At 41.5% G+C, this 25480-nt stretch overlaps 6 protein-coding genes across 8 annotated transcripts; 1 reads left to right on the forward strand and 5 right to left on the reverse strand.

Moving 5' to 3' along the window:
* Nucleotides 1-263: 263 nt before the first annotated feature.
* LOC125488431 (carbohydrate sulfotransferase 4-like) lies at nt 264-3159 on the reverse strand. The gene is made up of 4 exons (XM_048625936.1): nt 2104-3159; nt 1377-1559; nt 822-1038; nt 264-409 (listed from the first exon to the last, which is right to left on the reverse strand). Exons 1-4 carry the CDS (start codon nt 2766-2768, stop codon nt 299-301), a joined length of 1176 nt encoding a protein of 391 aa, XP_048481893.1. The 5' UTR covers nt 2769-3159; the 3' UTR covers nt 264-298.
* A 2626-nt stretch (nt 3160-5785) lies between these two features.
* Nucleotides 5786-16587, reverse strand: LOC105386131 (carbohydrate sulfotransferase 4). 3 transcript variants are annotated; one of them, XM_048625935.1, is made up of 6 exons: nt 15424-16587; nt 14332-14514; nt 13018-13219; nt 6825-7683; nt 6373-6592; nt 5786-6168 (listed from the first exon to the last, which is right to left on the reverse strand). In XM_048625935.1, exons 1-4 carry the CDS (start codon nt 16104-16106, stop codon nt 7573-7575), a joined length of 1179 nt encoding a protein of 392 aa, XP_048481892.1. In that variant the 5' UTR covers nt 16107-16587; the 3' UTR covers nt 5786-6168; nt 6373-6592; nt 6825-7572. The 3 variants fall into 3 exon arrangements, with proteins under 3 accessions (XP_048481892.1, XP_048481891.1, XP_048481890.1); XM_048625934.1 differs by having other exon boundaries at nt 6829-7683; nt 13003-13219; nt 15424-16474; XM_048625933.1 differs by having other exon boundaries at nt 13003-13219; nt 15424-16474.
* On the reverse strand, nt 6043-7351 carry LOC125489564 (carbohydrate sulfotransferase 3-like). The gene is made up of 4 exons (XM_048625670.1): nt 7347-7351; nt 6896-7009; nt 6373-6592; nt 6043-6168 (listed from the first exon to the last, which is right to left on the reverse strand). Exons 1-4 carry the CDS (start codon nt 7349-7351, stop codon nt 6043-6045), a joined length of 465 nt encoding a protein of 154 aa, XP_048481627.1.
* An 820-nt stretch (nt 16588-17407) lies between the features above and the next one.
* Nucleotides 17408-19838, reverse strand: LOC105390146 (carbohydrate sulfotransferase 3). The gene is made up of 4 exons (XM_011561389.3): nt 18864-19838; nt 18332-18514; nt 17882-18101; nt 17408-17631 (listed from the first exon to the last, which is right to left on the reverse strand). The coding sequence occupies exons 1-4, from the start codon at nt 19586-19588 to the stop codon at nt 17506-17508; spliced, it is 1254 nt and encodes a 417-aa protein (XP_011559691.3). The 5' UTR covers nt 19589-19838; the 3' UTR covers nt 17408-17505.
* Nucleotides 19839-20233: 395 nt separating this feature from the next.
* On the reverse strand, nt 20234-22660 carry LOC125489650 (carbohydrate sulfotransferase 3-like). The gene is made up of 4 exons (XM_048626111.1): nt 21908-22660; nt 21324-21506; nt 21012-21231; nt 20234-20734 (listed from the first exon to the last, which is right to left on the reverse strand). Exons 1-4 carry the CDS (start codon nt 22624-22626, stop codon nt 20609-20611), a joined length of 1248 nt encoding a protein of 415 aa, XP_048482068.1. The 5' UTR covers nt 22627-22660; the 3' UTR covers nt 20234-20608.
* Nucleotides 22661-24244: 1584 nt separating this feature from the next.
* Nucleotides 24245-25041, forward strand: LOC105390139 (endothelial differentiation-related factor 1 homolog). The gene has a single exon (XM_011561382.3). The coding sequence runs from the start codon at nt 24360-24362 to the stop codon at nt 24804-24806; it is 447 nt and encodes a 148-aa protein (XP_011559684.1). The 5' UTR covers nt 24245-24359; the 3' UTR covers nt 24807-25041.
* The last annotated feature ends 439 nt before the right edge of the window (nt 25042-25480 follow it).

The raw sequence follows: 25480 nt of genomic DNA on the forward strand, positions 1-25480 counted from the left end.
ACAGACAGTAACCAAGATCGAGGCCGATGATTATTATTCTGAGGTTGCACTTCGTATCCCAAATCCCAACTCCCACTTATTTGGCTGGCGGTACTGTTGCAACAGGCCAACAGCTGTAGGTGAATCTCATAATTTGGGATGCGGGTTCTAAAGACTACTACTGTAGTATAGGACAAGGACTAGTCGGGATAAGTTTGCAGTAACAGCGGTACAACCTAATGTTGAGCTGTATACCTACCTACATTCAGGATGCAAACTTATTATTCAGTTTATGAACGTAGTTTATTTATTTCCATGATCATAGTGTAACTTGGTAGGGGCCGATGGGTAGGAAGTCTTCGCTCTGCATGTGGCTGCGGTTGTGCGCGGGACGGTAGCCCCACAGCTCCATCGCTTCGACACACGCATCCTGCAACCAACATGTGCTGCGTGTTATACCCTGATTACACCTACCGAGTAGGGTGGCCCAGTCAGTGTCCTCGACGAACAATGCAGCCAGCGCCTCTAGCGATGGTGAAACAAAAGACGGAAGATTTGCGCAGTCACTAAAGTTGATAGATGAAAACGGACATCCGCTCCTTTTGCGAAACTTATTGCGCTGACAGCAGTGCCCGTCCGAGGTTCCAATCCCGGTTTGGTTCTCGGGTTCTGACGTAGGTCTGACTATGCGTACTTATACACACCTTAGCCGAGCTATTGTATTGTAGCCTTCAAATTTATTTTTGTGTATTTTTCATCGTAATGTTTTTTTATTACAACAGCACTAATGTTATCAATCAATCAAATACAAGCAGCGGTAGGTAAGTATATAGGTATAATACCTGTACATGACTAACGAACTCGAAGCTAAGCGCCTTCTTCCACTTGAAGGGCACCTCGCTGGTGACCCGATACGTGGAGTAGATGTTCGAGTCCTGCTGGTTGGTGTGCGAGTCGAGGAACTCCTGCACGGCCGGACTCACGTCAAGCCCGAGGAAGCGGAACAGACGCCGCGTCTGGGTGCTGTAGTCCAGGGCGAGGTCCTCGAAGCGCAGCCAGCTGGGAGAGGAAGACAAGTCATAAGTAGCTTAAGATAAGTACTAATGAAATTGTTATAAACCGGGCATCCATCCGGCATGGATTTAATTTAAGTAATTAAATGGTAGCCGAGTGTACACCAACAGTTTGGACTCACACCAAACCACAAAGAACCATTAGGTACTCAATACTGACGAAAAACGAATGAACGAGAAATGTCATGCAATCGGCACGTATAAATACAACGAGACAGAGTCGTGGCTACCGCAATAGAGCTCCAACTTCAACTTAGTTGTTTTTCTCCTTTAGAATGTACCCCCTACTTAAATTACTTAGCTTACGAAAGCACCGCTACTCACGTGACTCTACCGGGGAACCTCTCGTGCAGGTCTTGGGCCGCGCGGTAGTCGCTGACCAGGTCGCCGCACACGCGCGCGGGGTCCCAGCAGTCGGGCGCGGGGCGGCACCATTTCGTGTGCTGCCGGGATTGTAGCACGCCGCGCGGGTCACGCACTAGCAGCACCGCCTTCACGTTGGGTAAACTGGAATAAGGGGTATGGGGAGACATTTGAGGCCCGGGTCTCCTATCCTATTACGCGCCGTCGATGAGACCCGGGCCTGAGCGCGGCTATGAGTAGTTATAACGAGGTGGTAATTTGGTCTTTGACAGTCAACTTACGGTAAAGCCAGTTATTATCGAATTACATAATCACCCCACCCCACAGGTGGTAGGTTGACGTTGGTACTTACTTGAAAAAGTTTGATAGTTGGTTTGCAATATTTCAAACATCGAGTCCGCGTTGTTCTATGATTTCAAATTTCAGCTGATGTAGTATACCATGGTATTACAAGGTATGGTAATACCTAAGCAGGTAAAATGCCATGTAAGTAATAAGTAATGGTAGGTATACCTACAAAAATAAATAAAAGAGCTTAATTTCCTCGATTGAGGAAGCTTTTCAATACCTACATAAATAATTTCGCTAATAAATAACTATTTACCCATGATAGGTTCACTTCCGATATACCTACATATAAACTATAAGTAGGTAGTTAAGAATGGAATCTAGGTAAGTAGGTACTTACTCTTTATCCCGTAAGATATCCTCCATCAACTTCAACCTCATACGCAATAACTTCATACTTTGGAAGGGAAACAGTTTGCAGAACCTGGACGTAAAGTTCGCATTCAAACACAATTCCCTCTTTGCGACACAATTCTCCCACAGCCTCGTATTAGGGGTCAGCTGGTACGAATGTAGTCTACATAATTCAAAATAGTCGTCCATTCCTTGGAAGTTACATTTAAACATGTTATTGAGTAAGGTCAAGGCATCATCGGCATGTGGAGGCCCTCTTATTTGTATTATATCATACTTAAGTAATGGTTCAAAGTGGTAGAAGTTGCCCGGGACGGCGTTGAGGATCTCGCCCAGGAAGGTGGTTCCGGAGCGCCAGGAGGACACGATCATGCTGCGCACGGGCCGCCCCCCCGACTCCATGTATAGGTCCTCACCGGCACTCACGTTATACCGGGACAACTCGGCCGCAATCTTCAAGCGTTGCTCCCTTAAAACCCTTTCAGCGTCATCGTCAGAATAAGTTGATGGCTGCTGAAGATTTTCCGCGATCGATGATGGTATGCTTCCGGGAGTCACCGATGCTGCGGAGGTCTTCGTGTCGTTTAGGAATTTGCTTATTATCAGAAATATGATTAAAATCACGAAAAATATTGAGTAGAATCGTAACATTTTGAGAATACACACACACGTAGGTACTCGCAATTTGCGACGAACGAAAATGTCCGTTAGCCCGATGATTTCATCGTAGTAAAATATCTAACCTCTTGTAATAGTTAAATATCGAACGCGGCAAAATTATCATTACAAAATACAAAACTGACTTGAGGACAAAATGATGCGGTGGGTGCTCTACCACTCGTCGAACCATTAGAACCACCTGCCTAAGTACATAGAAAAACCTTCGGATAAAATGTCACTAGACTGGTAAAACAACTTCAAAATTTATTCGAAATTTGATATTCGAAAGGTCAATTCCAGTTTTTGAAAAATATCTAGATTCCTACATTTTGTTTGATTTAAGTAATTAGAGGTAAATAATAAATTTGCTATATACTCTAAGAAATTTGCATATAATAATCCGATTACTTATATCATATCATGCAACTTTTTTTCTTTCTTATAACATTTCATGCAACTTTTTTATTTTTTATAATATATGTATAATTCTTTTCTTATCAGAGCTAGTAAATTATGTAATAAAGATTGTAAAGATTTAGATTTATTTATGCTATCAAGCAATGTTCTCAAAAATAGATTAAATAACTTACGTACTGACTGACATACCTTATTTAAAAATAGATAAAATAACTTACATACTGACTGACATACCTCATCATCATCATCATCAGCCAATAATCATCCACTGCTGGACATAGGCCTCTCCCAAGGAGCGCCACAACACTCGGTCCTCGGCCTTCCTCATCCAACCACTACCCGCCACCCGCCTAAGGTCGTCAGTCCAGCGGGCAGGAGGGCGTCCCACGCTGCGTTTGCCTGTTCGTGGTCTCCACTCGAGAACTCGTCTACCCCAACGGTTATCGGTTCTTCGGCAGATATGACCAGCCCACTGCCACTTCAGCTTGCATATTTTGACAGCTATGTCGGTAACCTTAGTCCTCTGACGGATAACCTCATTTCTGATACGATCCATCAGAGAAACCCCAAGCATAGCTCTCTCCATAGCACGCTGAGCGACTTTAAATCGGTGGACCAGTCCTACCGTCAGTGTCCACGTCTCTGCACCATACGTCATCACTGGCAGGACGCACTGGTTGAAGACTTTTGTCTTCAGGCTCTGAGGAATGGCCGAGGAGAATATGTGACGAAGTTTCCCGAATGCAGCCCAACCCAGTTGGATGCGCCTTGCAGCCTCCTTGTCGAAGTTGCTTCTGCCTAACCGAATAGTCTGCCCGAGGTAGACATATTCTTGCACAACTTCGAGTGTTGCCTCACCAACGGCGACCGGCTCCGGTTTGATGTGAGCATTGTACATGACTTTCGTCTTGTCCAAGTTCATTTCGAGGCCTACACGTCGGGAAGCAGCATTTAGGCCACTTAGCATCCAGCTGAGTTCCTGCAGAGATTCTGCCATAATAACGATGTCGTCCGCGAAGCGGAGGTGTGGCATGTACTCGCCATTTATACATATGCCATGTCCTTTCCAGTCCAACGTCTTAAAGACATCTTCCAATGCCTTGGTGAACAGTTTCGGAGATATTACATCCCCCTGTCTCACTCCACGTTGCAGTTGGATAGGTCTTGTCTTGTGGTCCTGTACTTGGACAGTCATAGTAGTGGCATTGTACAGACATCTCAACACCTCGATATAGCGCCAATCGATTTGGCATCTCTGCAAGGATTCCGAAACTGCCCAGGTCTCGATGGAGTCGAAGGCTTTTTCATAGTCCACAAAGGCTAGACACAGAGGCTGATTATACTCTTCGGTCTTCTGTATAATCTGCCTTACTGTGTGGATGTGGTCTATTGTACTAAAGCCTTTTCGAAACCCAGCCTGCTCTGGGAGCTGAAACTGGTCTAACTTTTGGGCAAGACGGTTCGTGATAACCCTCGAGAACAGCTTGTATACATGGCTTAAAAGCGAGATCGGTCTATAGTTCTTCTGAAGGGTTTTGTCACCCTTCTTAAAGAACAATACCACGACGCTCTCAGACCATGCCTCCGGTGTAATGCCATTGTGAAGAACCGAATTGAAGAGCCTCTGGAGCTGTTCGAGGATTGCAATACCTCCAGCTTTCAGAAGCTCTGTAGTAATTCCGTCTTCACCCGGAGCCTTGTTGTTTTTAAGCTGCTCAAGGGCTATCCTAATCTCACCTATGTCGACGTCAGGGATGTCGTCAGTGTAGTGGCGTATTAGTGGCGCTCTGGAATCGGTGAGCTGCGCCACACACTTCTGCGCGTGTGAAGCATAAAGTTGTCCGTAAAAACCTTCGATTTCGGCAAGAACCTCCGGCTTAGAGGCAACGATATTACCATCTGCAGACCTCAACTTCGTCAAGTGGCTTCTCCCAAGTTGCTGAACGAAGACTTTTGACCCCCGATTTTGCTCAATTGCTGCTGCTATGGCGCGTGTGTTGGAGCGACGGAGATCTCTTCGTATCAGCTTCTTTATACGCTTGTTGAGTACCCGTAGTTCTGACGAAGTGTCACCTGCCGACGGAAATTCGCGTCTCTGCCTCATAAGCTCGAGTGTCTCGCTTGAAAGTTTAGACTCCTTGCTTTTGCTTCTCACGCTAAAATGTCAGTGGCCCACCTCACGAAGAGCCTTCACTATTTGGATTGTATCCGCGTCAATATCCGTAGTGGTTTCCAGCGATTCGAATCGGCTCTGTAGTTCTCTCTGGAAGCTGGTGTTGCCAGCTCTAATTTGGTGCAGTGTGGGACGAAGGGTCGACTTCACCAGACGTCTCCTCTCCAGCTTGAAGTTAATATTCAGAGTACCTAATTTAAGGTGACATATGACATACCTGACATACCTAATTTAAGTAATTCTTAATTTTTTTTTTGTATATCGGTAGGTTAATTAAAATTAAAATATACTTATATATATATATGTTTTAAACTGTCTTAACTATCTAAGTTATATTATAAGTGGAAACTGTTTTTGGTTTAAGTTATAATTTTCTGTCTAAATTTATTTTTTATATGTAACTGTTGGTTTTCCATAAATAATAAATAAATAATTCATCTCATAAGAGATCTGCGCTTTCCCCGCCTGAACCATATATACCACCTCAGGTAGTACTCAGTAGGTACTTATGCAAAAACCCCTATTGAGCGAGCGAACACGGGTGTATTTATATAAGCACATTACTTACCTACATACGTCAGAATAAAATACTAATAAATATTGCAAAGAAAATCTTAACAATAACTTGCATGACGCAGTCAGAACCACAGCAAGGAAGTCATCAGTGTAGCGATGTCAGATGACGGGCACGGCCTGAGTGACGCCACACGGGCCGACGGGCTGGAAGTGCCGGCTCCGCATGTGCCCCGCGCTCAGCGCCGCGCGGTAGCCCCACAGGGATATCGCCTCCAAACACACCTCCTACAAAAGCATTTACAACTATTTAACAACATTTCAACCGTATTCGGTATCTGAGACACTGGACACTGGCCTACAAGCCAGATTCCAGTCAACTGGCCCGGGTAACTACAGACATTGTCCAACACCAAAAAGGCATCCTGATCTGAGATGCTGTAAGATATAGTGTCGGTGCAGTATTTACATTCTAGTTCTTTTGTCACCTACCTGTATCTGTTTGACAAATTGGTAATCGAGGTATTTTATCCACTGGAATGGTACATTGTGAGACACCCTGAAGGTGGAGTATGCGGTTTTGTCCCTTGCGTTGTGTGTATGAGCCTTGAAGAAGTCCTCCACTGCCACCCCCATGGACCTTCCGAGGGTCTGGAACAGCCTCCTTGTCTCGCGAGTGTAGTTCAGCGCCAGATCCTCAAAACGCACCGCACTGGAAATTAAAAGAAATATCCTTGTATAGAATTTAGGTCCATGGCCTACGTTCGTTTTTCGTAAAATACACGCTGTCTAAATATTTACTGAGGGCCGAGTGTAGATTTTTCATTAAAAAAAATGTATGGCCCGGAGCCAGTGCAGCGTGAGTACCGCTAGATGGCGACTCTCCCGCCGCACTCCGTAATCCGCTAACGCTACATTATAATTATTTACTGAGAGCTACTAACGAACGTGAGTCGGTTCGGAAACTTGGCCCAAGCGTGTAGTGCCACGTAGTCGCTGGCCATTGTCTCCACACAGGAGCGCGGGGTCCCAGCAGTCCGGCCAGGTGCGGCACCAGGAGTGCGTCTGGCGGGAGCTCAGCACGCCACGAGGGTCCCTGACGAGCAGCACCACCTTCAGATTGGAGAAACTGAAATAAAGGATTTCATTGTGCTGGAGTAAAAAGCCCAAGTCTAATGTGCATACTATGTCTATGTTGCGAACTGTGCAAGCCAAAGTTAACTGCGTTCAAATGCACATTCAGAACAAGTTGACATGACATGAGTCAATATTTCCTCCTCAGAATCAGTACCATCCGAGGTTTGCATTTTTGAAGGTTCTGTTATTCATCATCACGACCCATTACGTCCCCACTGCTGGGGCACGGGTCTCCTTCCAATGAAGGAAGGGTTTAGGCCAAGTCCACCACGCTGACCAAGTGCGGGTTGGTGGTTCTGTTATTGTTTTACGTTATTTTAACTACTTACCACATTGTGAAATGATGCCACATTTAGCTAGCGGTACGGGTGCAACCGGCCAACAGCAATAGGTGAATGAATCATGGGTCAATCTCATAATTTGGGATGTGGCTGCTAAGACAACTATATACCTACTGTAGTACTCATAGGACACTACTACTAGTAGGGGTAAATTTGCTGTAAGTATACCAAACTCATTATTAATTTTATGGACGTAGTTTATTTATTTTAATGGTCATAATTTGACTTGGTAGGGGCCGATGGGCACGAAGTCTTCGCTCTGCATGTGGCTGCGGTTGTGCGCGGGTCGGTAGCCCCACAGCTCCATCGCTTCGACACACGCATCCTGCAACCAACATGTGCTGCGTGTTATACCCTGATTACACCTACCGAGTAGGGTGGCCCAGACAGTGTCCTCGACCGAGGGTTAAAGTCGTTCTTTGGTCGAGGATACTACTGTCTCGCAACTCGTTCCGGTAGGTGTAACAAGGGTTTGAGTTAGGTACAGTTTTCTTAGTTACATAATGTAGTAGTTAGGTCTATGATAATTAATAATTATGAACAATGCAGTGCCTCTAGCGATAGAAATGGTGAAACAAAAGACGGAAGATTTGCGCAGTCACAAAAGTTGATAGATATGAAAACGGACATCCGTTCCTTTTGCAAAACTTTATTGCGCTGACAGCCGTGCCTGTCCGAGGCAAAGAGTACTATTTATCCGAGGTTCCAATCCCGGTTTGGTTCTCGGGTTCTGACGTAGGTCTGACTATACATACGTACTTATACACAACCTAGTCGAGCTATTGTATTGTATTGTAGCCTTCAAGTTTATTTTTCTGTATTTTTCGTACTACTTAATGTTATCAATCAATCAAATACAAGCAGCGGAAGGTAAGTATATAGGTATTAGTGATGTAACGAATGTGTGTTTTTGGACATTCGCGAATGCGAATGCGAATGCGAATATCTGATATCGACATTCGCGAATGCGAATGCGAATGCGAATATTCAGTTAGTGTTCAAATTTGGCGTTATTTGTATGGTTTGGTGGCAGTCTCGTACTGAACGAGGTACGTTCCATTCTAGGCGCATTCCGAATCAGACTAACCAATACTAGACTTTTTTTTTTACTTAAATGTTTTTTTTTTGTCACTTTATTTAGCTCCGTACAGTTACGACACATTGCGACTGTGTGCAGTTTCTGAGGACGATTTACACGAAACATTTAAACGTATTTAAATGTATGGCTGTCTTGCTCTGACACTATAGGTACTGTCAAAATACGCTTTTTGATTGTTTATTTACACTCACGGGCAATGAAAAAGATCCATTAAGAAAAACGCGAAGCGTCCGTAGTCGAGCGGGCCTCAGTGATCGTAACTGATCGCTGAGGTTAAGCAACTACTGACTCGGTCAGCCATTGGATGGGTGACCAATTTCAAGTGGTGCTTTTCTGGACGCTTCCGTGCTTCGGACGGCACGTTAAGCCGTGGGTCCCGGTTGCTGCTTCGGCAGCAGTCGTTAAGCCTTGTCAGAGGCCTTCGGGCAGCTTGAAAACATCTGACAGTCGGGTTGCCCACTTACTCGACAACTTTCTCAGCACAAGCTTGCTTGTGTTGGGGTCCACCAGCCCGCACTGGGCCGGCGTGGTGGACTGGACCCCTTCCTTAATTGGAGGGAGACTCGTGCCCCGGTAGTGGGGACGTGATGGGTCGTGATGATGATGATGATGATGATGATGACACTTGTTTTAGCCCCGTAATTGTTACGACACATTGCGACTGTTCTCACACAACAGTGTGTTGTTTTTCGGACCCGGCAAACTTTAAGGGTGGATTCTACGAGTAATTTCATCGAGAAAACACCCCCATATGTGAGGTCAAATCTCAATACTTATTCTAAAAATGGCAACCATTTAAAGTTTTAGATACTTACTTAGTTTTTTCTTCTTCATAAAAAAATCCTATCTCGAGATTTAAACGCCTTACGGATATGAAATAAAATGTTGTTATCCTCAAATAGACATTTCTACCCAGTAAAAATAATATCCACAACTGCTAAAAAGGTACATAAAATAAGTTAAAAGTACCTAATCTATTTTTTTTTGACGCAAAAAAACATAAAAAATCTACATTTAAGTACTTGAATTACTTTGAAAATATCCCCTTTTTGATGATATTATTAAGTATGTTTTAATGTATTTGAAATAAGCTAAACTATGATACCAAAATCGTATCTCTACGTCGAGGTATTCAAGAATTATTGCAAGTTCAAAACACACAGTATAGGAACGCAGTCTCAATTTTGTTCCGAGATTTGCCGAGCGATATTTTTACTCATCCGACAGATTTATCATTATAAATAATACCAAATGATAAAGTAAAGACTGAAAATGTGATTAGGTTTCTTAAAAAGGTTATAAACAAATGGATTTTTTTTTTGTTAACGTATCATTATTTTTAAATAGTTTTTTCTAATTAATGGGTGAATTTCCCGCGGCCAAAAATTGCGTGGCATCAATGAAATCGGTACTAAAAAAACAAGTTATAATTTTCTAATATTTTTTTCCGGTTAAGTGAAATAGTTATCTATGTGTAGCACTAAATATTTTTTTTAATAGGATTAATGGATATTTTTAAAAAATATATTAAACCTCCAAATTTTTCATTGCCGTGTCTGTCCCCACGTAACCACGTTTTGTATTATTCTTCATTGATCAAAAAATATTGAGTATTGATAGTTAAACTTAGTTTCATTTGATACATTAATAGTTAAAGTATTGTCACGGAATACCTTTATTGAAATATATAAAGAATATAACGAACGGTAAGTGAAAATTCATGTGTCCCAGAACTTCTGTTCATCGCCGTGTCCTAAACATGATCAAGGATATTGTTTTACCTATGAGCTTGGGTGCCCCCCTCAGTGCGCTAATCGTTTCTTACAAGTGTCGCCTAACTGCTCGACATGGAAGGAGGTACATCGGTGCCCGCATTTTTGCGCTATAGTGAAAATCAGTAAAATTTTTGGGGACTGGACATTTTTTCTTTCATTGCCGTGGATAGATATAACTTCTATAAAATTAAGTTTGTCTTCAAGAGTAAGAATTCAAAAAAAAGCTTTTTGAAAATATTTACCTTATAAAGTGTTTATTTCTTCGAATAGTTAATACTTTTTTAGTTATTTATATTTCATGCCTTGGTTTTCATCGCCATGCTTTCATTTCCGTGGCTTCCGTGGCCAATATTTGCTATGGCAATGAAAAAAAAGCTATGGCAATGAAAAAAATTTCATTGCCATGTCTTGTAAAATAATTTTTATTCATTGCCGTGGTTAGGTTATTCATTTCCGTGGCCAGGTTATTCATTTCCGTGACTTATGTTTTCATCGCCGTGGTATGTATGATTAGGCAAAGTAATATATCTTTACCATCTTTTACCTGTAATACAGGTACCTAATACCGATCACTGACATTACCTACAGGACTAGTCAAATTACCTCTTTTTGCAGTGCGTTAAAACGGGTGCGTATCGCGATGTATAAAAACGAAATATATTATATTACATTCATAATAACAATCACAACATAATTATAATGAATGTTATGTATAAATAAGATCGGTGGTAGCTCAGTTGGGTAAGCGCCTGCTTCCCACGCCAATGATGCGGGTGCGAATTCCGGTGCTGACATGTACCAATGTGTTCCTTTGAAATTAAATACAATGTATACCATCGCTCTTACGGTGAAGGAAAAAATCGTCAAGAATCCTGCATATCTACCTATAGATTTAGCACATGTAGATAATATGTGAATCCACCAACCCACTGTGAACGAGCGTGGTGGGAAATGGTCCAAGCTTAGAAAGGCAGCTTAGACCTTGGGGATATGTACATTGCACAAAGGTCCCATTCGAGAGAGCCAGGTGCAGGTACTTACACCTCCCACAGATAGAAGAATATAATATAATAGAACATACATCTCTGCAGGAACTCAGCTGGATGCTAAGTGGCCTTAATGCTGCTTGCAACGTGTAGGCCTCCGTATGAACTTGGGCAAGACAAAAGTCATGTAGAATGTTCACATAAAACCGGAGCTGGTGATCGTTCGTGAGACAACTATCGAAGTTGTGCAATAATATGACTACCTGAGGCAGACTATTCGGCTAGGCAGAAGCAACTTCGACAAGGAGGCTGAAAGGCGCATCCAACAGTCTTCAACCATTGCGCCCTGCCAGTTATGACATATGGTGCAGAGACGTGGACACTGATGGTGGGACTGGTCCACCGATTTAAAGTCACTCTATGGAGAGAGCTATGCTTGGGGTTTGTCTAATGGATGGTATCAGAAAAGAGGTTATACGTCAGAGGACTAAGGTTACCAACATAGCTGTCAAAATATGCAAGCTTAGGCAGATAGCCGGTAGTGGCTGGATTCGAAAGACCGAGGCCCGAGTGTTGTGGCGCTCCTTGGGAGAGGCCATGTCCAGCATTGGATGATTATAGGCTGATGATGATAACATGTACATTTCATATTCTTATACCATTTAAAATATACTATGAATTAGCAAAAAGTTCATAAAATATTCTATCATATCACATAATCTGTGTTAAATTACACAACACCATCATAACCTCTAGCACCACAACCTAAAGATAGGTGCGATGACGAGAAAAGCAAGGAGGAGCGGTTAAGTGCACATGTTCATCAAAAGCGAAGCGAGGCTACATGGGGAGACGCTCTATGTTTAGGTTTTGGTGCAAGGAGTTTTGACTGCATTATTATTATTGGCGCTATGTAGGGAGACGCTTAGCTGACCAACATGTGCACCTAACCGCACCTAACTTTATATTTTGGTGCAAGGTGTTTTGCCGGTGTTGTGTAATTCAGCACAGATTATGTCATATTATAGTATATTTTATGAATTTTACATAAAATGAACAGTATACCAATTGGATATTATACCTTATGAACATAAATATGTTATAGGTAAGGTTTATTATATTTTGTGAACGTTATTAGTGTGAAATGAAACATTTTGTTTTATTCGTCGCAATACGGACCCCACAATGCTACTTAGAGAATTCCATACTATATTCTTATTTTTTCATACATGCTGTCGTTCTTTCTTTCGTTCCAATATCTATCCAAATATTTCTGCCATACATACCTGTCTAAGTTTTCGTTTCCCTCACAGTATTTTTTAAAAATTGCAGTGGATTGATTCTTTCATTTCCATTGTATACAGTTCTTTCATTGCCGTGGAAGTTTGTTTCATTGCCGTGGGCCTTTGTTTCATTGCCGTGGACGCTTGTTTCATTGCCGTGAACGCATGTTTCATCGCCGTGGCACGAAATTTTTAATCATCCGTATCTCGTTCAGTTTTTTACTTATCTGCTACCCATTTAGTAAGAACACTAACATTAACAAAAACTTTAATAAAAGCGTTTTTCTAATATAAAAAACCTTAAGATAAAAAAGTCCACGGAAATGAAGATTTTTTAGGACTTGTTGAAATCCACCCTAATACTGACTTACTGACATTCGAAAAACATTCGCACAAATTTTTGCGAATGCGAATGCGAATGCGAATATCCAAAAAAATGCGAATATTCGCGAATGCGAATGCGAATGCGAATATTCGTTACATCACTAATAGGTATAATACCTGTACATGACTAACGAACTCGAAGCTGAGCGCCTTCTTCCACTTGAAGGGCACCTCGCTGGTGACCCGATACGTGGAGTAGATGTACGAGTCCTGCTGGTTAGTGTGCGAGTCGAGGAACTCCTGCACAGCCGCGCTCACGTCCAGCCCGAGGAAGCGGAACAGGCGCCGCGTCTGGGTGCTGTAGTCCAGGGCGAGGTCCTCGTAGCGCAGCCAGCTGGGAGAGGAAGGCAAACAGCTTTAGGTATTGTTAGAGAAGTTAGTCAGGTACCCCGATCACCAGTGTTGTCGACTTAAGTCGATACGAACAACGTATGGTTTTATTAGTTTCTAACGTTACCGACAGGGGCGCTAATCAAGATGTCATACATAATATTGCTATCGAATTACGCTAGCGACTTGAGTTGACAGAAGGCGTATAGGTAGGTACACAGCCACTTCGTGTCGGGGCGTCGCTGTCCCACCCCGCCACTCTATCTTTGATAGAGTTCGCCAACTCGTAACTTTGTAACTGGTAAAACGAGATCGTTTTTTTTTTCTACAACTGGTAGCCCATTGTTCACCAACAGTTTGGACTGGCACCGAACCACAAAAAACCAGGAGGGTTACTCTATACTGACGAAAAACGAATGAACGAGAGCTAATACAACGAGACAGAGTGGTGGCTAGCGCAGCAGAGCTCCGAAACTTAGTTTTTCCTTATATATTGTAGAGTAGTGTTGCCCAAATGCAAGAACAAGACGAGACTTAGCCAGTCTTGGTCTTGGTCTTGCGCCAATACACCTGGTCTTGGTCTTGGTCTTGGTCTTGCGCCAATACACCTGGTCTTGGTCTTGGTCTTGGTCTTGCGCTCCCAGTCTTGGTCTTGGTCTTGGTCTTGCAGCAAGAGTCTTGCAAGTCTTGCAATTACCTATTAGTCTATTACTATTTATTAAAGTTTACTTTTTGATTTTAATAGATATTTTTTTATTCGCTATGTTTATGGTATTAGTCGTAATGCGCATAGGTCCAGTTTTTCATTTTCTTTGATACAGTTTTTTGCATCTCATAGAATTCCTAAGCGTACTTACCTATACACCGAACTGTTACACCTAACTACTCAGTGAAATAGCGCTCTGCAAGACGCAAGAGTCTTGCAGGCTATGTCTTGTTCTTGCTCAAGTCTTGCACGGTCAGTCTTGGTCTTGGTCTTGCTAAAAATACGCGGTCTTGTTCTTGGTCTTGGTCTTGCAAAAACGCAAGAACAAGACCAAGACTGCAAGACCAAGACTGAATTTGGGCAACACTATTGTAGAGTGCCTCCCCTAATCCAAAACCACCGCTACTCACGTGACTCTACCGGGGAACCTCTCGTGCAGGTCCTGTGCGGCTCGGTAGTCGCTGACCAGGTCCCCGCAGACACGCGCGGGGTCCCAGCAGTCGGGCGCGGGGCGGCACCAGTACGCGTGCTGCCGGGACTGCAGCACGCCGCGCGGGTCGCGCACTAGCAGCACCGCCTTCAGGTTGGGGAAACTGCAAGATCATTCCAGGTAAAGTAAAGGTTGTCTGGAAGAGATCGCTATAAGCGATAAGACCGCCTTAAGTAACCTAGCTAAGTGTTTATGTAAAATTGATACTTATACCGGGTGATTGGTAAGTCGATGTATTCCTTTTAATGGGTTATAGACGAAGGCATTTCCAGTCGATTGAACCCCATAATGCATTATCCGAAAGTTAACCATTTCTGAGTTACTTAAGTTTTAAGTTTTTTTTGGTTTTTGCCAAAATTTATGTTTAAAAGCAAAATATTTAAAATAATAACCATACCTTAATCGATTTTGGAAATTACGCCGCGGGCAGATAGTTTCAAAGAAAATATTGTGGCGAAACTGGATAATTATGAACAACAATATGAAAGTACGTTTATTGTTATTGTTTAGTTAATTTGTGAGATAAGAGCTTTGTAACATAGTCTTTTTGTTGGCTCTTGTCTGGTCATGTTCACCCTAACCAGACATTACAAAGTTGCTATACTATATCCCATTCAACGACTTCGCTGAATGACGTTCAGTCAAGACGTCGAACGTTTCAATCAACGACTTGACGAGTTGTCCTTTAGTCATACAACTGAATAGCGCCATCCAATGAACGGGCTAGCGGTTCAATGAAAAAGGAGATTAAACCAGATGCCTGCGACATACATAATATATTGAGCAAGTTGTTAATTTTTGTATATATAAAGGGACCGAGAAAAGAAAAGGACCTCTGTCCAAAGACAGTATACTTTCTCTCTGTATGCCATGTGGTACGTCTTGCCGCACGTGATATTATGGCTGTAGCTAGGGCATTTTTGTGAAACCTCAATGTAGTAGAAGTTATAAACAGCTGTCTTACAGAGAGACATTCATGTTAAGAATGGTATCTAGGTAGGTAAGTACTTACTCTTTATCCCGTAAGATATCCTCCATCAACTTCAACCTCATACGCACTAACTTCATACTATGGAAAGGGAATAGTTTGCAGAACCTGGACGTAAAGTTCGCATCCAAACACAACTCCCTCTTCGCCACACAATTCTCCCACAGCCTCGTATTATGGGTCAGCTGGTACGAATGCAATCTACCAAATTCAAAATAATCGTTCATATCTTGGTAGTTGCAATTTAACATATTCTTCAGGAGCTTCAAGGCGCTATCGCTTTGCGGCGGTCCTCGGATTTGTATTTTTTTGAATTTGTGCAACGGTTCATAGTGGTAGAAGTTGCCGGGAACAGCGTTGAGGATCTCTCCCAGGAAGGTGGACCCGGAGCGCCAGGCCGACACCAGCACGGTGCGCACCGGCCGGCCCCCTGCCTCCAGGTATAGCTCCTCACCGGCACTCACGTTATACCGGGACAACTCCGCCGAAATCTTCAAGCGCTGCTCTCTTAAAACCCTTTCAGCGTCATCGTCAGAATAGGTTGATGGCTGCTGAAGATTTTCCGTGATCGATGATTGTTGTTGTATGCTTTCGGGTGTCACTGATACAGCAAAGGTCTTTGAGTCGTTTAGAAATCTGGTTATTATCAGAAATATGACGAAAATCCCGAAAAATATTGGGTAGAATTTAATGTTACGTCGCAACATTTTGAGAATACACACACTCGCAATTTGCGACGGACGAAACAGTCCTTATCGCGCTGATTTCATCGCAGTAAAATATCTAACCTCTTGTAGGTAATTAAGTCTCGAACGCGGTAAAATTATACTAACAAAATCTCGATTAAAATAAACAAACAAACAATTCACACAAAACATAAATTAAAATCTGATTTTCCAAGGAAAACTTATTCATTACAAAGCTCTACATATTTTAATACGACTTCGACTAGTCTGATTGAGGACAAAATGCGTGAGTAGGATGCTCTACAACTCGTAGAAGTTAACCAGTAGAACAACCTGCCTAAGTAGGTAAGTACATTGAAAAACTCTCGGGCAAAATGTCACTAGACTGGTAGTTAAACAAGCTAAAAAAAACTTAAGATTTATTCGAAGGTCGTTTCAAGTTTTAAAAACAAACCTGACCACACTTTGTTTATTGTAGAGGTCAATAATAAATATGCATAATAATCCGATTATAACATTTCATGCAACTTTTTTATATGCGTGAAAGAGTAACATACAGACAGACAGACAGACAGACAGTTACTTTCGCATTTATAATATTAGTGAGGATTCACCCAAGACATCGCTTGCCCGCAACCAACATATACCCCTAATATTAAGACTTTGTCCTTTGACCTTCTCTTAAATATCTATGTAAGTACGGTGGCCGGCGCCTAAAAGTATACAGGCGGAGTTTTTAAAATAGCGATCCCTGATGATGAAGGGACCAGCTACATCTGTTATAAATCCGAGGACGTGTTGTGTGTGATGTGTGTAGCAGTGGTGTTTATGTGGATGTGCTTAAGCAGCATGCGAGCTTGAGATCGCTATTTTAAAAACTCCGCCTACATACTTTTAGGCGCAGGCCACCGTGCTTATCTTATTTTAATATCATGTACCTATTTCCCTTTTTTATTAGTTTATATGTATTCTCCAAATAAGTAGAAAATAATGAAATACTATTAAAATCTAAATTTACAACATTAAACACTGAATAGTAGAAGTTGCATAGAAAAGAATTCAACGCGGTGACTTACTTTCAATTATTGATGCAGGTGTTTTGTATTGCATTATATTGATAGGAAATATCTGTCTCGCAATCGCATGTTGATGACAGCCAATTTCCAAATACTTATACTAATTATACTAGAGAAATTAGATTTCGGGGGATTAAACGTCACAGTCTGCAAAATTGTAAATGGACGAAAAACTTAAGATGTACCTACATATGCAAAAATCCCTATTGAGCGAGCATAAAAGGGGTGTAAGGCACAAAACCTACGTCAGAACAGAAATTCTAATAATATTGCAATAAAAAGCTTAATAAGGACTTGCATGACGCAGTCAGAACCAAAGCAAGGAAGTCAGCAGTGTAGCGATGTTAGATGACAGGCACTCCCCGGGTGACGTCATACGGGCCGACAGGCTGGAAGTGCCGGCTCCGCATATGCCCCGCGCTCAGCGCCGCGCGGTAGCCCCAGAGGGCCATCGCCTCCGAGCATACCTCCTGGAAAAGCATTTTAAAAAAACATTACAACCGTATAAAAGATGCGGCACATGCACTTGGACGAGGCCGACAGGAAAAGGGAAAAGGGTTAAGTACCCCGATCTAGTGACCGTGACATCTGGGACTTTTCGGCCAGATTCTAAGTTCTGGCCCGGGTACAGCCAGTATCCAACGTGGGCCAAGGCATCCTGACATCCTTTACATATTGACAGTGCTGTCTTAGACCGTATTTAGTTCTTGTGTCACCTACCTGAATCTGTTTGACAAATTGGTAATCGAGGTATTTTATCCACTGGAATGGTACATTTTGAGACACCCTGAAGGTGGAGTAGGCATTTTTGTCCCTTGCGTTGTGTGTGTGAGCCTTGAAAAAGTCATCTACTGCTGCCTCCATGGGCCTTCCGAGGGTTTGGAACAGCCTCTTTGTCTCGCGAGTGTAGTTCACCGCCAGATCCTCAAAACGCACCGCACTGGAAATGAAAAGAAACATCCTTGTATTGAAATTGGGTCCATGGCCAATTACGTTCGCTTGTCGTAATACACACTGTCTAAATATTTACTGAGGGCCTAGTGTAGGTTTTAATTTCAAATTTGTATGGCCCGAATCCAGTGCGGCGCGAGTACCGCTAGGTGGCGACACTCCCGCGCCATTCAAAATGTAACTCGCGTACATTATAATTATTTACTGAGACCTACTTACGTGAGTCGGTTCGGAAACTTGCCGTGCAAGCGAGTAAGTGCCACGTAGTCGCTGGCCATGTCACCGCACAGGAGCGTGGGGTCCCAGCAGTCCGGCCACGCGCGGCACCAGGGCCGGGTCTGGCGGGAGCTCAGCACGCCGCGAGGGTCCCTGACGAGCAACACCACCTTCAAATTGGAGAAGCTGAAAAAAGAGATCGGAGATCATGTTGTTGGGTGGATTTCATGTGTTGGAGTAGATATAAATATGTAAAGAACAAGACGAATGTTGCGAACTGTGTAAGCTAAAGTTAACTACATTTATGGTCACTTCAACTTTTTTTAAATGCACTTTTTTAGAAAACTTCATGAAATATCGGTCATATTTTTAACTGTACACAATACCTACATACTGAGATTCTAGTGCGCTGTTGCACTAAAAATATAGAGTTTAGGTTAGTATACATACCAAATCGTACCTACGAGTAAGTATGTACTGAAATGTAAGTATACTGGGTATTGAATGGTAGCTGTAGAGGTAAGTAGGTACTCACTCTTTGTCCTGCAGAATATCCTCGATGAGTCTCAACCTCAAACGCACCACTTTCATACTCTGGAACGGAAACAATTTGCAAAACTTCGATGTGTAATGAGCATCCTCACACAATCTGTTATTTTTACAGTTGCCCGATAGTCTTGGGTTTAGTTTAAATGTCACTGTATGTCCCTTTGCAAATGTTAAATAATCACGCATTCCCTCGACGTTACACTTTAACATGTTTTTGAGTATGTTTACGGCATCTGTGGCTTCGGGAGGTCCTCTTATTTGTTTTGATTCATATTTAATTAAAGGTTCATAGAAATGGAAGTTGCCAGGTACAGCATTAAGTATGTCACCAAGGAAAGTGGACCCCGACCTGAAAGTTGACATGATCAGACTGCGCACGGGCTGCCCTCCCGCCTCCAGTAGCAGATCCTTCAATTTACTTGCACTAAAATTACTGTTAGCATACTCTGATGCAATCACTAATCGCTGCCTTTGTATTAATTTATCAATGACGATGTCATCACCAGGTTCTTCAGGCTTTGTGGAGGGATGCTGCTGATGAACAACATTATTATCATCGATCTTCGAATTCGGTACAGAAATCCGGTTCTTCTCCGTCACTGGTCGATAGATTTTCTTATCCAAGTAATGACTTCCAGCTAGGATTAAGATAACGCTAAAGGAGGATGCTAAAACTACCAAGTAAATTTTAATGTTGCTTCGTTGAAACATTACCGAAAAATAAATAACTTTTTCAAACAACCTTTACGAATGCTAATGCTGTGATGACAACTGTCGTAATAGTTATGCGGGTACGGCAATAGGCAGGTAAAATGTTTCTACCTATCAATGTACTTACACACGTACCTACAGGGTTTTCAGGGTTTTCGCAAAAGCGCTTAATCTACGGCGAAGGTGACAGATAGCTCTAGCTTTCGTTTAAAGTCGTCGCGGGCGACATGAGGTTGCAGCAGAGAGACTCAGTAGAAGCTCAGTAGTGATTTATTGTGACTAGCTACTAGTGAGTGACATTGCGACACGTTTGTAACTATGTAATGTGCCTTTTTATTATGTATTTGAACGGACGTAAGTAGTCAAGTGACAAATCGGACTCCGCTACTGAATTTAATAGAAATACCTAAGTATACGTAGACACCAAACTCTGATGCAACCCCATCTCGTTCGCTTTCGCTACCAATAGAAAAGGCATTTAAAACACAAATTGATCTGAATAATTGATCTGAATATTTATTTAGTTAAAATATATTAAAATATGTAATTCCTCTACATTAAGAAGCATAGTTAGAAGGTATAGGAAGTAATTCTTTTGTTTACTTTTTAACCATACCGGAAGTGTAACGAATGGAAAAATATTGATTCATTATTATTCAATGTATTAATTAAGTACTTACTTAATAAATTCAAGGTACTTAACCTATTCAGTGTCGGTTCCTATTTTAAGATTAAGTTTAGTATACTACCTTACAGCTATTACCGCAAGGTTCGTTTCGCCCTAAACGGTTTTCCCGTTGGAATTCCCAGATAAAAATAACATAATACCTATAAATCTTCCACTTAAATCACTCTATCTTTTAAAAACGTACCTATCAAAATCTGTTGTGTAAGTACCTAGGAAGTTTCAAAGATCTAAGCATACATAATAACACACATACATTTGCGAAAAACTACTTTACTATACTTATAAGTGATAGAGAAGCAGGATAAAATGATTGTTCTAAAAGTTCTAATGAGTCAGATGACGGGCACGCCCTGAGTGACGTCATACGGGCCGACGGGCTGGAAGTGCCGGCTCCGCATGTGCCTCGCGCTCAGCGCCGCGCGGTAGCCCCAGAGGGCCATCGCCTCCGAGCACATCTCCTGTAATTTAATGATAGATCTGTTTAGAGGTATTATAATTTATGTACTTACACTTTTTCATATATATTGCATTGGAATGCAATTTTATGTTCATAATTTACTGAGTCATTTTTTTCTAGTGCCTTGAGTTGATAGAATAAATGTAGAGTAAGTATTAGATATTATTCCAATCGAGCCAATACTAGGTAGGTATATATTCAGTTTCTTTCCCCGATACGATAGCACGCAAAACTACTATGAAAGGCTGAATATTTTCCGTGTTACCACTACCACTTACCTGTATCTCACTGACAAATCGGTAATCGAGTACATTTGTCCACTGGAATGGTACATCGTGAGACACCCTGTAGGTGGAGTAGGCGTTTTTGTCTCGTGAGGTGTTGGTGTGAGCCTTCAAGTAGTCTTCTACTCCTGTCCCCATGGGCCTCCCGAGGGTCTGGAACAGTCTTCTCGTCTCGCGAGTGTAGTTCAGCGCTAGATCCTCAAAACGCACCGCCCTGGGAGTTATATATAACATTATTACGCTGGATTTTCTTAAATACATAACATTTCCATGGGCTCAGCTGGCTGTCCAGAGAGCTACACTTACGTGAGTCGGTTCGGGAACTTTGTCTGCAAGCGAGTGAGTGCCACGTAGTCACTAGCCATGTCTGCACACACAACCGCCGGGTCCCAGCAGTCCCGAAAGACTCGGCACCAGGAACGTGTCTGGCGGGAGCTCAGCACTCCACGAGGGTCCCTGACTAGCAGCACCACCTTCAGATTGGAGAAACTGGAAAAACATATCGGAATTCAATATTATCTGTGGTCTCTATTTTTTTAGTATAAGACGAAAGTATATGTGAGTTAGCAGGCAATGGATAAATGAAACCGAAACCAAAAGGTGGTAACTTCCTCAACATAGGTAATTCCTTATTTGGTTGGTTATTCCTGGTTTGGTTTGTGGTTGTAAACCGAAAGGGGCTGATTCTGTAGTATCTAGAGTATAGTTAAAACGTTTAAAAGTTCGCAAAATCCAATTTAACTACATCTGCATGATACGTGAATTCCAAATAAATTTTGTTAGTTAACTATGTAAGTATTTCCATTGTAAAAAGTAACAACATATTATGAGTAGTTACATAATTATACTTAATTATTTTTACCAACCTAAGTAGAGTTAACTCTACTCACTCTTTGTCCTGCAAAATATCCTCGATGAGTCTCAACCTCAAACGCACCACTTTCATACTTTGGAAGGGAAACAATTTGCAAAACTTCGATGTATAACGAGCATCCTCACACAATTTATTACGTTTACAGTTGCCCGATAGTATTGGATTTCGCCTGAATGTCACAGTATGTCCCCTTCCAAAACTTAAATAATCACGCATTCCCTCTACGTTACATTTAAGCATGTTTTTGAGTATGTTAACGGCATCGGTGGCACCGGGAGGTCCCCTTACTTGTTTCGCTGAATATTTTATTAAAGGTTCATAGAAATTGAAGTTGGCAGGAACAGTATTAAGTATTTCACTTAGGAATGTGGACCCGGAGCGAAAAGATGATATGATCAGACTGCGCACGGGCTGCCCTCCCGCCTCCAGTAGCAGATCCTCCAATTTACTTGCACTAAAATTACTGTTACCATACTCTGATGCAATCACTAATCGCTGCCTTTGAATTATTTTATCAATGACGAGGGTTTCACCAGGTTCTACAGGCTTCATTGCGGAGGGAGGCTGATGAATATCATTGTCAACATCTATCTTCGAATTCGGTAGACAAATCCTGTTTTTCACTGGTCGATAGTTTTTTTTATCCGTGTAATTACTTTCAAATAAAATTAAGATACCACTAAGAGAGAATGCTAAAATTACTAAGTAAATTTTAATGTGGATTCGTTGAAACATTATGAAAAAAAAAGTTTTAAACAGCCATTACGAATGCTAATATGATAACAACTGTCGCATGTGGGTGAAGCTAGTACCTACCCTGTATAAGGCAATAGGTAGGTACATAGGTACAATAATGTATCTACTTATCAATGTTCAATGTACCTGATAGATAAGTACTTAGATATAACTAGGTAGGTAATAAATCTACAGGATTTTCAGGAAAAGGCGCTTATAATTGTGTTACTCTACAGTGACAGACGCGAGTCCTAGTATGTTTTTCACCATAGAACAACGGTTTTTCACCGATATCGACACGCTAGAAGCTTTTCTTTCGTGTAGCTAGGGATTCTTGGGCGAAGGGCGACACGGCGACACATTGACATTGCTGTGGAATTCTTACATAGCATTTACTGTATTTTAGATGGTCAAATAAAACACAATTTATCTGAATATTAATTTACTTACTTAATATTTCCTGATCATGATGTATTATAAGTGGTAGTAGTTTTTTAAAAGTAAGTGATGACTCTTTACTTTTTGACTCCACCCACAATCCTCTACGCGAGACGCCATAATCTTACCTAAGCAGGTAACATGATGTTACCGATTCTATACTGGAAGTGTAACGAATTGAATTTTATTTGGTCCATTGTTATTCAATTTATAAAAAAGAAACATGGTCTTAAGTGTAGGTTAAGTATAATAAACTGGATAAATCCGATTTGTCCACGGAATGGTACTGCTCTGGTTCGGCTCGCGGTGCGTGAAGTGAATGGGGGGCTTCAGTCTTCTAAAGTCCCGTCATGAAACCCTGGGATGGCCAACGAAATATGTTAGGAACTAGATTTATACCTATCTGTAATGTACTGAACCCTCAGTGCATGAGTCCAAGTCGCACTTGGCTGGTGTTGTTCTTGATTGCGTCCAGTCCTCAGTCCTCAGAATAAGCCACGCGCTTGTGACCATAGAGAAAGTAACAAGTGACGTTTCTTTACGTATTTTTTAAAATTGTGTTACCATACTTAATTGTTTACTACTTATTGGTAGAAATACATAATATATATGCCAGTGCCCATCTGGGTAAATCTACCTATCACCTAAAGTATGCAAATGAAATCGCGGCATGTTAAATCCACAGACTACCTACAAGTCCTCTTTGGTAAAGGACTCGAAGATGTCGTTATTATGCTGAGCTCTCAATGTATGTATTTTTTATGTATTTGTGTGACTTGTCTTAGTAATTTTCTAATTATTGGCAGAATTCTTCTGCGCTTGCTATCCAAACTATCCATTCCTAAAATTTATTAACTTTTTGTAACCTTACTATTACTACCCTTTTTATGATCATAAAACTTAAATTTCTAACTACTCATTACTTCCATTAGAACGAAAAAAGGTCATGCATGATCAGTATAAGTACCTATATTCTTAAATGTCTTATTTTTATTCTAATTATGTAAATTTTTTGTTAAAGTTTGCGTCGTGAATTCCCGAATAGCGAAAAACATTTTTATCATAGCAATATGTGTTTGTGCGAGCAAAGAGTGGTGCATGTATTATCTGTCATGTAAGGACCTATTATTATTATTCTGATACACGGACAAAGGTATTTAAATTTTCCGGTAGAATCTGTAAATTGAACTTTGGTCACACTGCTCAAATCGGAACTTGTGCTTTTTCACGACACGAATTTGCAAATAAATTATTGTTTTCTCTTTTGCAATACCAGATCCAAACTCTAAATCAGGATGTCTGAATCTGATTGGGACACAGTAACTATTCTTAGGAAAAGGCCACCAAAGGCATCTGCGCTGAAGACTGAACAGGCTGTGAACGCCGCACGTCGCCAAGGACTCCCAGTTGACACTCAGCAGAAATATGGTGCAGGAACCAATAAACAACACGTTACCACAAAAAACACGGCAAAACTTGATAGGGAAACTGAAGAACTCAAACATGACAAAGTGCCACTCGATTTGGGAAAACTTATTATGCAAGGGCGACAGGCTAAAGGAATGAGTCAGAAAGACTTGGCTACTAAGATATGTGAGAAACCGCAAATCGTCAACGACTACGAGGCAGGTCGAGGTATTCCCAACAATGTGGTCCTTGGGAAAATAGAGAGGGCAATTGGACTGAAACTCCGAGGCAAGGAGCGCGGCCAACCTCTACAGCCTCCCGGAGCTAAGAAATAATGGATTCCCTGGGAGGCGAAGACTCATATCCAATTTGTTTTACTGCATAATAGGTTTTTATTATTTGTCCGTTCATTGTTTTGCACATTTTCAATGATAATATTTAGTAAAACAAAAATGTAAACAAGCATTTATATTCAGTCTGGAATGTTCTGTGATGTGCTGACCTTCTACAAAACTTATCACCACATGTTTAGTATGTGTATACTTTGAGAATAAACATAGTTAAAATGTGGGCCCTGCTTTTATTACTATTATAACATATATTTCACATTAAAAAAATAAGTAGGTATAGGTAATTTGTAAGTTTCTTGTTACATTTTAGAATTTTCAAAGGCATCTCCAAAGATCCTTAACTTTTCAAAGTTTAGGATCCGCTCACTCAATGGCTTACAGCTCTTGTAGACTAGTCTTGGTTGTACTCTGTATGGTCCTTATTTGGAAAGGTTGATGACTCATTAAATTTATAAATAGTGTGATCAAAGATCCCCTGAGCATCCCTGATGTATGCAGTATAGACTAACTAGCATTGTAGCCTCTTCATTTTTAAATGAAATAATTATATGAATGGGGACTAAGTATAGCATCTTTGGGCACATTAAATACCCGTAAACAAATAATATGTGTCGTGGGCGGAAATCAAACCCTGAACTTAGGCGGCTCACATACTTCAC

The sequence above is a fragment of the Plutella xylostella genome, chromosome 15 (genome assembly GCF_932276165.1).
Source record: "Plutella xylostella chromosome 15, ilPluXylo3.1, whole genome shotgun sequence".
NCBI lineage: Eukaryota > Metazoa > Arthropoda > Insecta > Lepidoptera > Plutellidae > Plutella > Plutella xylostella.

Bases quoted from the DNA above. Each gene is read 5' to 3' on its own strand.
- LOC105386131 (XM_048625934.1), bottom strand. From the start codon at position 16,106: ATGTTGCGACGTAACATTAAATTCTACCCAATATTTTTCGGGATTTTC. The intron at 13,220-14,331 runs GTGAGTAGCGGT...TTCCTCTCCCAG, and splicing joins AGGTTCCCCGGTAGAGTCAC to CTGGCTGCGCTACGAGGACC. The intron at 7,684-13,002 runs GTATTATACCTA...TGTTGGTTGCAG, and splicing joins AGTTCGTTAGTCATGTACAG to GATGCGTGTGTCGAAGCGAT.
- LOC105390146 (XM_011561389.3), bottom strand. From the start codon at position 19,588: ATGTTTCAACGAAGCAACATTAAAATTTACTTGGTAGTTTTAGCATCC. The intron at 18,102-18,331 runs GTAAGTAGGTCT...TTTCATTTCCAG, and splicing joins AAGTTTCCGAACCGACTCAC to TGCGGTGCGTTTTGAGGATC. The intron at 17,632-17,881 runs GTAGGTGACACA...ATGCTTTTCCAG, and splicing joins AATTTGTCAAACAGATTCAG to GAGGTATGCTCGGAGGCGAT.
- LOC125488431 (XM_048625936.1), bottom strand. From the start codon at position 2,768: ATGTTACGATTCTACTCAATATTTTTCGTGATTTTAATCATATTTCTG. The intron at 1,560-2,103 runs GTAAGTACCTAC...CCCTTATTCCAG, and splicing joins GATATCTTACGGGATAAAGA to TTTACCCAACGTGAAGGCGG. The intron at 410-821 runs GTATTATACCTA...TGTTGGTTGCAG, and splicing joins AGTTCGTTAGTCATGTACAG to GATGCGTGTGTCGAAGCGAT.
- LOC125489564 (XM_048625670.1), bottom strand. The intron at 6,593-6,895 runs GTGTGGAGACAA...TTTAATTTCCAG, and splicing joins TGCTGGGACCCCGCGCTCCT to TGCGGTGCGTTTTGAGGATC. The intron at 6,169-6,372 runs GTAGGTGACAAA...ATGCTTTTGTAG, and splicing joins AATTTGTCAAACAGATACAG to GAGGTGTGTTTGGAGGCGAT.
- LOC105390139 (XM_011561382.3), top strand. From the start codon at position 24,360: ATGTCTGAATCTGATTGGGACACAGTAACTATTCTTAGGAAAAGGCCA.
- LOC125489650 (XM_048626111.1), bottom strand. From the start codon at position 22,626: ATGTTTCAACGAATCCACATTAAAATTTACTTAGTAATTTTAGCATTC. The intron at 21,507-21,907 runs GTGAGTAGAGTT...ATGTTTTTCCAG, and splicing joins GATATTTTGCAGGACAAAGA to TTTCTCCAATCTGAAGGTGG. The intron at 20,735-21,011 runs GTAAGTGGTAGT...ATTAAATTACAG, and splicing joins GATTTGTCAGTGAGATACAG to GAGATGTGCTCGGAGGCGAT.